Genomic DNA, 12,250 nt, shown 5'->3' with positions numbered 1-12,250 from the left:
TTTTGAATAAACACCTAATCCGATCCCTGTCCATTTTAAATTAGGACAACGCGATCCCTCACAAAAAAGAAGTAATCCAAGCCGGTCCCTGTCTATGGACAAGGATACATGGGAGGGAGCGCGATGAGTTATTTTATGCATAGACAGAGACCGACCTGGATTATTTTTTTGGTAAAAAATCACGTTATTCTAATTTAATATGGACAGAGACCGAATTAAGTATTTACTCACCAAAAGATTTCTTTGACAAAAAACATCATGTCAAAAAGTCCATTATCTTTTGTCATTTATGTTAAGCAACCAAGGATCCACACAAAAAAAGAAAAGGAAATACAAGTTAAAGAGAGAAAACAAAATAAAACAAAAGGAAACGAAAACAAAAGAGTGCCACGTAGAGGTGTGTATTGTGCAGCTGTCGCAGGTGCATAAGGTCCTTCACATACACAACCCTCCCCAACTTTATAAAAACCACACTTTGAAAAGAAGAAAACCAAAAATCAAGTATGCATGGCAATTAAGGAATCAGAGATGGCACTTTCATTATCATCATCATCATCCCAACCATCACAAGTAGATGTTCACTGCTTTCAAAGCCTTAAGAATAATGCAAATGCAAGTTCTCTCAATCGTGACACCTTCTACCTCAAACTCACTCACTTGTTCGATTCCTCTGGACTCACCCTAATGTGAGTTTTAAAATTAAATGTTCTTTTTAATAATGTGCTTCCCATTTTCTCTTTTGCTTTTTATTTGTGTCATGGTTTGTGAAATAATTATTTTCATCGGAGAGATTGTGTTGATAGAGCTAATATTAGACATTTTTTACTTTTCAAATCTAAGCTTATAAGATATTTTTTTTAAAAAATAATAAAATTTCAATAAATAAACACAACAATAATTGAACTTAGTAAAATAATATTTAAAATTTAAAAGAACTATAATAGATATTAATATAACAATAATTTTGATTTTATTAATGTATGAGATTATATTAAATTTTTGTAATTTTAATAGGTTGAAAATGTTTTGTTTAGATACTTTCAAAAGTAGTCTATCTTTTTATCTTTTAAAAACTCGAAACATATTCACATAGTTTTTTTATTTATTTATTAAATACAAAACAAAAAGTTTGTTAAATTTTTTTTATCAAACCACTTCTTAATGGATGTTTTAGAAACATTTATGTTTATTAATTTACAGTATAATATATAGAACTTTTATTTAAAATTTCAAGGATGGGTAGTGACTGTGTGAAGCATACATTAATAAATGTGCGAGCACACGAGAATCTCTTATTATTTTTTTGTTATGAACATGTTATTGCCATGCAAAAAATAGTATATTCCTTATGTGTGTTGGTACATTAGATGAACCTTTTTTTTTTTAACTTGAAACAATCAAAGTGACGTAGAAGATTCTAGATGGCTTGTAATAAGAAATGAGAAAAGAATTTTTTTTATATACCTTAAAGAAAAGAATATCATTTTTCTTTTATATGTTTATCTAATGAGAGTTGATACACTGTCATAAAAAGTTATGTTGAAATAACATAACTCTCTCAATTGTGATGACTAAAAGAAAAGGTGATAATGATATTATTATATCAAATGTGAAACATTATACATGTTCTGTTCCTATTGGCAGTTTCAATGTCCGAGAAACATTGCTGGACTTGTACCTAGTTTACTTGGAGGTGACCACAAGAGGAGGATTCCATCAGGTATATACTATATCAACATATAATTGATTATTTTTCAAAAGTAATGTTTTGATGGGCTAAAATAATTTCATATTTTGGAATTTGTTGTGTTTTGATTTGTCCAGGTTAGTCAAGAAAAGAAATGGGGCGAAGTGGCCTCGGCCCTGAGATTGGAAGGAAACATTGCAAGATTATCTGCTCAAGTTGAAAAGCTCTACTTGCAACTTCTTTACCAATTCGAGCAATTGTACTTCTACAGAGCTCCTACAAAGAGCAGCAAGACCACAGGTTAGTTAATCGAAGCGACGAATCTACGACCATGTTTGATATATACTAACTGTTTTTGTTGCCTATATCTCTATGCATTAGAATAAGAGATTTGGGCAGCTTCATTATGTATGATTGTTATTGCTGCATTTGATTTTAGGATTAAATAATCTGAATTCTTGCAATCTATTTTCATGATCATAGGTTTGCACAAGAGGAAGCAAATCTCATCCGAGACGACAGGTATGTTACTTTATGCAATTTAGTCAGCATTAAAATGTGTTTGTTGAGTTGAAGCTTTGAAGGGAAGGATTCTTAGTATAGACTCATTATTTAATTTTCAAATCGTTCTGTTCTCTTGTGTGTCTTTCAAAACCTTAACTCGTAAACACACTCTTAGGCAACTCGGCAATTTAAGAGGTTTTGATGCAATGCTTCCAATTGAAACTAAACAGAAGAAGGAGGAGCTGGGTTGGTCAAAGAGCAAGCTCTTCTTCTCGAACCTTCGGATGGCAAAGAAAAGAAGAAACGCCGAGGCATGGCACAAGGACAAAGAAGTGCATACCAGATGTTCCTGAAGCAAGAATGCACTCGCTTGAAAAGTTGTAACTCGACCTCAACCGGAAAGGGTATTCTCCACACCGCTATCGATTCATGGAGGAATATGTCTCCACTTGAGAAACAGGTACATAACATAACATTGAAATTCAACACAATGATTCAACACAACATGTCTCAACCTTTCTCATTGCTATTCATGTAGCCATATGTGGATGAATTCAAGAAGAACCAGGAAAAGTTCAAGAAAGGAATGATTATTGATGACAATGGAGAGCACAAAATAATGCAAAATGAGAAGGAAGAGAAGAACGTGGCTCCTACTAGTGTGTGTAATAGTGAGTACTACCAAGTAACTTCACAGCCTGAGCCGGATAACAATAACTACACTAGCATCAACAACAATGCAGCAATAGGCTTAGCTTTTAATGTGACTGAAAAGTTTCCCAAGGATTCCGTGTTACTATTTGGCTTATAGATTGTTCAATGGATTTGCCAATCATGGAACCAAAGTAACTTATAGATGATCTTTTTGCTCTGAGGGAAGCCAAGGAAGGAACTAACTATGCATCAGAATCAGATCCTAGTTTTGGTTGAGCAACTTAGTTGTAAGTTTTTGCATGTTGCTCAAAGTATGCCGTTAAGTATATATAAATGGTTTTGAAAATAGCAGCAAGTGTTGTATGGCATCCTTTCAGACTTCCACTGCTGAAACTATGTATGTATGTATGTATATGTATTTTAAAGGCTTGTGTTGTAATGCAGTATGACGCATTTGACATGGTATAGCTTTGTTCTTCCTTATTTTATTGGGTATGTGTGTCTTCCCGAGTGGGTTGATTCGAGTTACAACTTACAACTGAACCGATAAAAATTTAATTGGTGGGTTGGATTGGGTATGAGTTTTTTGACAAGTGAATTTGAACTAATTAAATTCGAATTGGATTGGCTCAGGGATTCAGATATATCAGATATTTGAAATAAAAATTAAATTTAAAAATTAAAAAAGGAAAAATTTTAAGAATATATCGTTGGAAAAAGAAAAGCAAAGAGGGAATAGGTGAATTACAAATGATAATACATTATCAAATTTAGGGTAAATCACATATAATTAGGATTTAGAGCTTGTTTGAAATGTTAAAAATTAGAATTTATTGAAGAGTTAAATTTTTTTTGGAATAATTAAAAATGAATAATTTGAATCTTGACGAGAATTTTAATTTTTTTTCATTTTTCTTTCATTTTCAATTCTGAAGAGAACAGCTAAAAGGGATTTGATTTTTAAATTCATTCACATTTTTTTAAATTTAAATTTTATTCTATTAATATATTATAGCATTCTAAATTATGAAATATTATTATAAAACTCGCTTACTTCTATGGACATTTCGCACAATTTTACCAAGACAGTAGTAGTCTTTCTCTTCATGATCTTTTTATCTATTATCGTCTTGTTAGATGACTCATTTATCTTACGATGATTAGATCTGACATCATATTCGCAACTCAACAACTTAGTCAATATATGGCCTCTCTCACTCAAATTTATTACCATGCTGCTTTATGTGTTCTTCGCTATTGAAAGAATAATTCGGAACGTGGATTAGACTTTTTCTTCACAGATCCTCTTCTCTTTAAATATATGGGTTTAGTGATTCCGATTAGATTGATTATCTAAATACTAGATGCTCCTTGACTTGTTTCTGTTTTTTTTTTGGTGATTCTCTAATTTCATGGAGAACGAAAACAAGAATCACGGTGGCCTGCTCATCTACAAAAGTTGAGTATCGCGCACTTGCACATACTACTTATAAGCTTCAATGGATCTTAAACTTGTTAAATGTTCTTAATGTGTCTTGCACTCACTCTCCGATTTTATACTGCGGCAATCGTAGTGCTCTTCATATTCATGAAAGGATCAAACACTTTGAGGTCAATTGTCATCTTGTGCGTCAAAAGGCTCAAGTTAGATTGATGAAACTTCTCCCTGTTCTTTCCTCTAATTAATTGGCAGGAATATTTACTAAGCCCCTCTCTCTCGTTAATCTTTTCATATGAATTTGTTCAAGTTGAGAATTCTTGACATCTACCTTCCTCATTAGACCATAAAGAGCAAATAATCCAATTAAATTTAGAAGATTGATGTCATTTTTTCTTCTATTTCTATTACAATATTCTAGAAGTAGTGACTCACTACTCTCTAGTGACTAACTACTTTTTTTTGCATTCTATTATTTCATTCTTTACATTCTATTAACTAGGAATATTTTAGCTAGAATTTGATGAGTTGTCTACTATTCTATTTGTATATATGTATCAATATAAAAAGTTTAACAAAAAAAATACACAATAGTTCTTATTCATAATGCTGTGAGTCATATTATGGTGGATGTTCGTGGGTTCAGGGTTGTTATTGTAACACCCTAACTAACAAAGCTCACGCTTCCGGCTGCGCAACTCTGATAGCTCGGACATTACGACGACACTTATACTATTTAATACTAAAATATGAGCCTGTTTAAAAACATTAAACCGCAATACCATTCCCAAAAATACTTTCGCCATACAACGTACGTCCATACATACCATACAACTTACAGCAACTCATGAAGAGTACATCCATATATATATATATATACATATATATAAATAATATTAATAACATTATCCAGTACAATTCCTATCCCTCTCACAGAATATATCAAGATAAAGGCGAGGGTACAAAAATAATAATCTAAAGCAATACAGAGCATCTTAATAACAAATAATTAAACTCTTCATAACTTCTGCGTCCAAATCCTGAAAGGGGAAAAATGTAGGGGGTGAGAACATCATCCTCGAAAGGGTTCTCAGTAGAGGGTTTTTGGGATTATGTAATAGGATACATGAAGGGTTAAAACCTACCAGAAATCTTTCTGAAAGAGGAACGTTCAATGCTCAAAACATCAAAGCATTTCAAAAAGATTTATCTATACTGAACCAAAATAACCTTTCATATTATTCCAAACCAGAACCACAAACCGAAATCAACCATCGGTCCATCTCATTCAACCACGGCTCTAGGCCCACATAGGCAAACCAAGTACAATATGCATACCCAAACAATGTCACATAGATGCATATGATGCATGGCTGTCTCTAGTGGCTGATGATATCATCTGTCGGTTATAGAGCCAACCCGACAAGTCCTGGTAGCTAACCATTGGACTGTCCCTCTGTCGCGCATCCCCAACTCGAGTTATACTCATCATAAACTTGATCATAAACATGATCCATATCCATCACCCTCACTGGTGAATATTTCGGGGGCGAGCTCATCCGGGACTTTCATAGTAACCGGCCACACTTACGACATAGGGTCAACAGAGTATCAAGTCTCAACCTGGAGCACGTGGTGGCTAGCCACTGCTACTACCTAGGGAAACTCGTATCTCAGATAGTGGAAATGCAAATCACAATTATCAATAATTCAGCATATACATGCATTCATTCTCATCCGTGGATCAACATCCATCTCAGCCACCCGGCTCACGGTTCAGTCCAGAACCAGCCAATATTCATAGCATACACAGCCATTTCGGCTCACGGTTCAATCCAGAACCAGCCAATATTCATAATCATACACAGCCATTCTGGCTCACAAAAAAACAGCACTTCCACATTCAAAATCATCAAATTCATGAAATCGGCATTTAAGCCATAAATCATTTTCTCTATTCATTTCACTTTGAAATCAAGTTTCAACTCATTTCAGCCTTGGCTTTAGAAATCTCGTTTCTCAAATCATCTCAGGCTCATAAGCCAAATTTACTCAAAGTGAGTTCCCCTTTTAAAACAGAGCCACTCTCGGCATTCTTTCCAAACTGAACCAGCCAATATTCATAATCATACACAGCCATTCTGGCTCACAAAAAACAGCACTTCCACTTCAAATCATCAAATTCATGAATCGGCATTTAAGCCATAAATCATTTTCTCTATTCATTTCACTTTGAAATCAAGTTTCAACTCATTTCAGCCTTGGCTTTAGAAATCTCGTTTCTCAAATCATCAGGCTCATAAGCCAAATTTACTCAAAGTGAGTTCCCTTTTAAAACAGAGCCACTCTCGGCATTCTCTTTCCAAACTTTCAAACCATGGCAAGTTAAGGATTTATTTCAAAGCATTCAAAATCACCCATCCAACAATGGGATTTTATAACAAAGTTTCTTGGCAGAGTCCCAAGTCTTTAGGGAAGGTCAACCTATATCAATTCCTTAAATTCATTGAAACTCTTAAAATCATAGATTCTCGGTTTCAAGTAAATAAAACTGAATTACTATAAAACCGGCCATACAAATCGCAAGTTCCAACCCGGTCCAAAATCAACTCATTTGAAACGGAACCGGTTCATTTGAATCAAACCACTTTCAGGTTTCTTTTTGGAACCCATTTTTTTTTTAACTCTTCCAAAATGCCTCAAACTTAATTACTCAATCAAAAGTCTAGATTCCTTTGAAATCACTAAAAGCTCCTTTTTATATTGAAATCAATACTAGAGCATCATTCTTTCCTTCAGTGATTCAAACGGTAACAATAGTTCATTTCTAAATAAGTCAACTCAAGGCATAAAGTTCACTAAATAAATTAAGCTTGAAAACATCAATATTCTCTTAATAAATCAAATAATACAACTTCTCAATCCAACCCTTTTCAAATAACTTTTCAAACAAGGCTAGGATTTTGTAGAAATTTCGGCAGCACCTCCCCTAAAACTTGGACTTTTGCCACCCGGTTCGGGTCCCAACTAAACCATTTCTCATTCCTTTCGACAGCTCAAAACCAGAAATCAATTTAAAGCAAGCTAAATCCAACAATCGCCTCAGTGGCGTATCTCAAGGATACCATTTCAAAATCAACTCAATATCAATCGATATACTCATTTCCAAAGCTTTAAAGAAACGGTTCAATAACAAATCATTTGTCCAAAACCAAATCAATTAAAATAAACCAGGCTGAATTCAAAAGTGCATTCGACTTTTCACATCATTGAAATAATTGACTCAATTCAAACCAATCCCCAACGGTTTAAACTCAGATTTCAAATCTTTAAAGAATCAACTTCAAAACATTATATTTCACAAAGCCGCACAACAACTCAGCCAAACCAACATCCATAATCATTCAAGTCAATCAAATAATACATAAGGCAGATACAATCACCAAATACACAATATCTCACATCAGTATCCATATGTAATAATTCCAATACACAAAACATAGTTTTTGGAAAGTGCCCCTACCTCAAAACGCAATTCCATAACCAAAATGCCTCATCAAGTCCTTTCCGTCTCAAACCAAACTGACGGTAACCAAAACCTCAGCTCCAAGCCTCTTTCGCAACAGTCTCAACAACTCTAATCGCAACATACAACAATCGAACTCAATCCTATAGCAATTAACGCCAGAAACCTCAGCGTGAGATAATAGAATAATAACGAAAGGGCTTTCAAATCGAAACGCTTACCGAACCGAAGGAAGAACGGCTGAACCGACACAGCGGCGGTCTTCGAACCGGCTCGGCGGCAGCCTGGCAGCCACCTCAAGCGGCAGCGGCGACGAATTCCAATCACGATGGGTGAAACCAACAAGCAGTGACTATAGTAACCTCGGAATTCAAAAAGGACAGAAACCTCAAATAAAACCCTTACCGGAAGAGTTTTCCGGTGACTGCAGGGGGTTTTTCCGGCAGCCAGGCACGGCGGCGCGACTCAACACAACCAGGCAGAGCGGCGGCAGCCTCTAGCAACTCCGGTGAGCTTCCTCAACGATGGTGATGGCCAGAGCTTTGGCGGTGCTAACCGAGGCTTACCGGCGGCAGGAGCGGCGGCGATAGCTTCGTGCAGCACGGCGGCGCCTGTCTTTTCCCCTACCGCGAGCTCTCTGTCTCTCTCGCCCTCTGTTCCGATGACAGCGGCCATGGCTTCACCCGACGAGGCCAGGCGCGGCGGTTTCAGGCCCTCAGACCCTCCTCGCTCGCGTACCCTCTCTCCAATGTCTCAGCTTCGATGGCGACCCTCGGTGGACCAACGGCGACGACGATAGCGCGGGCAGCCGCGGCGCCCAGTGCGACGGCGACGGCGCAAGACAGCGCCCTCTCCTCCTCTCTCTTGCGCCAGCTTCGATGGATCAACAGGCGGAGGGCGGTGCGAGTTCTCCCCTTTTCTCCATGGCACAGTGGCGGCGGCGACGTGGTGGCGCAACGGTGGTTCTAGGCCGACAGACGCGTGATGGGTGGCGGCAAAGGCCCCTCCCCTCCTTCTCTCCGATCTCCTCTACTCCCCCTCAGATCTCTTTCTTTCTTTCTTTGTTTTCTGTTTCTTTCAGGGAACACAAGGGAAAATCAGCTTGTGTTGCCGCTGCTGAGAGAAAGGAAAGGTTGGGGGTGTGGCTAAAGGGAACCGGGTCATGGGTTAGGATTTTATTTTGAAAATTAGGGTTAAGGGCATTATGGTAATTTCACATAAAATTGGGAATAATATAGTAATTGAAACTCAATGTAAATACAACATTAATTGTACATAGAAAATACTATTTGCTCATCAATTTCACAAATTATTTTCAATAAATTGCCCAAATCCACAATTTAGAAATAATATAATTAATCTCTTTGTTTTCCAAAATAGCAATATGAATATATTAAAATATTGATTATTTAGTCCAAAATCATATAAAAATCCTTTTTATTTCACAACTACCAACTATATGATTTAAATATAGAAAATAATCCAATAATTTTAAAATTGGATAATAACCATAACTTATCTCAAATTCAATAAATCAAAACTTGCCTTAATTATCTTTAATAAAATAATTTCTGAAATTAAGGCTACAAATAACTATATGATTTGAGACTTGATCATAATAAGACTTTTCAAAAGTTTTGGGTCTTACGTTCTACCCACCTTATAAAAATTTTCGCCCTCGAAAATTGATACAAAATGAAGGAAATTTCATAACAGTTCATTCTTGAACACATTTAAGAAATAAGCAAAAATGTCTCAACATATAAACATATATACGGTTTTCAAATACTTTGATTGTCATATGCATAAGGATGCAAAGGTAGAAGTGTGAGTGCAAAGCAAACATTACAAGGTAGGCTCAATGCAAAAGATAACATGGGTCAATCATGTGATAGAAGGGCAAGGCATCAAAGGCTATCAAACAGGATGGAGTTAAAACGACGTGCTTAACCTCCGCACACTAATCTCATATCAACCTCAAAGTTTCAACTTTCCAACTCCATCAAGCACTTTACAATCCCATACTCGATCCAAGCCTTACAACCGCAAACCCGTTCGCAAGGAACAAAACACCCACAACTCATAACGTTGCACACCTACCGTTTCAACTACCATACACACATATCACGTCTTAAAGAACTAACGCATCGCGTTACTACGTCTACAAGTCGCACATGATATCAAAACAATTCTCGAGTTTACTCAGAAGGATACAAGATTTAGAAAGGAGAGTCAAATGTCAAGGATAGTACTCATAGATCCGAGGGAATGTATCCAATCCCAAACAACAAGGATGATCAAGCAAATGAAATTTGCTAGAAATAAATCAATTGACAACCCCAAAGATGACCTTTGGATCAAAGAAATTCAATAGGACCAATAAGCAGAAAAATCAGTGCATTAGTTTGAAACAATTTCAAGCTGAGCCGAAGAAGCATGAGGTTTGCAGAAGAGAAGATTTTAAACCCAAGACAAAGCTCACAGAACTCAAGAGCATGATTAAAATACTTCCGAATGCATTGTTCACAAAAGAATTGAAAACTTGCAAAAAAATCACTTCGCAATTTAGAAAAGTTAAGTAACAAACATTCTCCAAGAGAATAACAAAAGCAATAACGTGGCTTTGCTGTAATACAATTTTAGGTTGAAGCAGATCATGCAAAATTTTAAAAACAAAATGCACACCAGTTTGGCTAAGAGCTAAAATATTTTCCCAGATATTTTAGAAAGGTAATTAGAAGCACAACTTAACCAAAAGCAATTCATAAAACTCGGAAGAAGAATCAAATGCTTGTTCAAAAATCATCAAAGTCCATATTCAAACAAGCGTGTATAACATTTATAGCAAGGACAAAAGAGGAGTTAAACTCTTTTTAGAAAAGAAATTCCAAGGTAAAAATTCGCTTACAATCTGGTAAAGGAAACAAGTAGTGTGTTACAAACGGACATGTTTCCACTAACCAAGGAAGCTTCTCAAAACTTCATTTAAAATAGCACATGTCAACTTTAAATCATCTTTGTCAAAATTGAACAATGGCTTCAATTTCAATCAAGCAACAGAAAAATAAATTCAGTTTAGAACCTTTTCAAAGAGAATTCAAAAGTTCAAAAAGTCCGAAACAAGAATCCAAAGTATACTTGAAATCACCATCTCAGAAGGATATTCAAGAAAATTAGGATGTACTTAAAAAGAGTCAAGCCATGCAAGAGAGGGTTTTAAATCAAGGTAGTTCAAACAAGATTCACTAGTCGTGAAACATCCAACAAGCTTCCAATTGACCCAAAAGAAAAGTCGTAGGAAAAGACAACTCAATCATTAGTAATTTCTCAAAGATAAATCATTAGACTAAAAACTCTTGTAGAGATAATGAGAGGATAGATGATGCACAAAATTGAAACAAATCAAACTGACTCACATAAGAGTGAGATTCACAAGAGAGGAAAAACCAAGATCAATGGTAATGTTCACAAGATGTAAAAGTTTAGTTAAAAACAAGGTCAAGTATGACATTCATAGAGATGGAAGGTTTAATAGAGAATTTAGTCCGTTCATAGGAAGAAAGCTATAAGTCCAACACTTTCAAAAGAACAACAATGGCATAAACCATATAGCATGCTAAATCAAACTCAATTCAAAATAAGTTAAGTAAAGCTTATCAGCCGAAACTCAACCGGGATAAAAGTGAAAAATTCTTTCTCTCCAAAATTTTGAAAAATATCCAAACACATAATCAAATGAAGATGTGCATTGGAACTACAGTAAAATTACTAGAAAGTCAAATTGTAATTTAAGGTAAATGCAGTTCCATAAACCAGTAAAAGTACAGGCGATGTATTAGAAATAAATAGTTGTTAAACCGTATAACAAATCTTCAAAGTTCCACATATAGATAAGTGTATATCTAGTCAACAGCAATTTTTTATAAAAATCTCAAAATTGACTGTGATCACTGTCAAGTAAGAGAAAAACTGAATCAACAACTTCTCTAAAAATGGACTCGGACTCGGGAGTAAAATGTACAACGCAATAGGATAAGTTTAAAGCTATATCAAAGAACATGTGAATTAAGAAGAACTCAAACAGAGAAAGACAGATACAACAAGGATTTCAAACAAGCATATGCACTTAGGATCAAACAAGAATGCATATGAATAGAGAAACAAAGTGGAAACATCAAAGTACTTTTCAAGAGGAGTAGCAAACGAGAACTACAAGTTAGGATATGAAAGAACATGTCGACTCGAACGAAGTCCAAGATACACAACTGAATAGCCTCCAGAAATAGTTTTTAACGTTCCCAAAACCCACGATTCGCTTTACTCGAAACTCGTACATCGCCTATGATAACCCATCAGTGCCCTTGATGAGCGGATAATTTGTATGCTTTTTGGCATTGTTTTTAGTATGTTTTTAGTATCTTTTAGTTAGTTTTTAGTATAT

At 35.6% G+C, this 12,250-nt stretch overlaps 1 protein-coding gene across 1 annotated transcript; it reads left to right on the top strand.

The window, feature by feature from the left end:
- Positions 1-507: 507 nt before the first annotated feature.
- Positions 508-3,184, top strand: LOC130949378 (putative high mobility group B protein 11). The gene is made up of 6 exons (XM_057878119.1): positions 508-686; positions 1,645-1,720; positions 1,825-1,987; positions 2,171-2,209; positions 2,422-2,651; positions 2,730-3,184. The coding sequence occupies exons 1-6, from the start codon at positions 508-510 to the stop codon at positions 3,000-3,002; spliced, it is 960 nt and encodes a 319-aa protein (XP_057734102.1). The 3' UTR covers positions 3,003-3,184.
- Positions 3,185-12,250: the final 9,066 nt, after the last annotated feature.

Source organism: Arachis stenosperma, chromosome 9 (genome assembly GCF_014773155.1).
Source record: "Arachis stenosperma cultivar V10309 chromosome 9, arast.V10309.gnm1.PFL2, whole genome shotgun sequence".
Classification (NCBI taxonomy): Eukaryota; Viridiplantae; Streptophyta; class Magnoliopsida; order Fabales; family Fabaceae; genus Arachis; species Arachis stenosperma.
Note: the sequence above shows the minus strand (reverse complement) of the source record. Positions and strands in the feature narration are given on the sequence as shown.

What these genes read in the sequence shown, in the direction of transcription:
- LOC130949378 (XM_057878119.1), top strand. Translation starts at nt 508, where the DNA reads ATGGCAATTAAGGAATCAGAGATGGCACTTTCATTATCATCATCATCA. An exon ending in AAAGAGCAGCAAGACCACAG is followed by an intron (nt 1,988 to 2,170) that starts GTTAGTTAATCG and finishes TCATGATCATAG; the next exon opens with GTTTGCACAAGAGGAAGCAA. An exon ending in AATCTCATCCGAGACGACAG is followed by an intron (nt 2,210 to 2,421) that starts GTATGTTACTTT and finishes GAAACTAAACAG; the next exon opens with AAGAAGGAGGAGCTGGGTTG.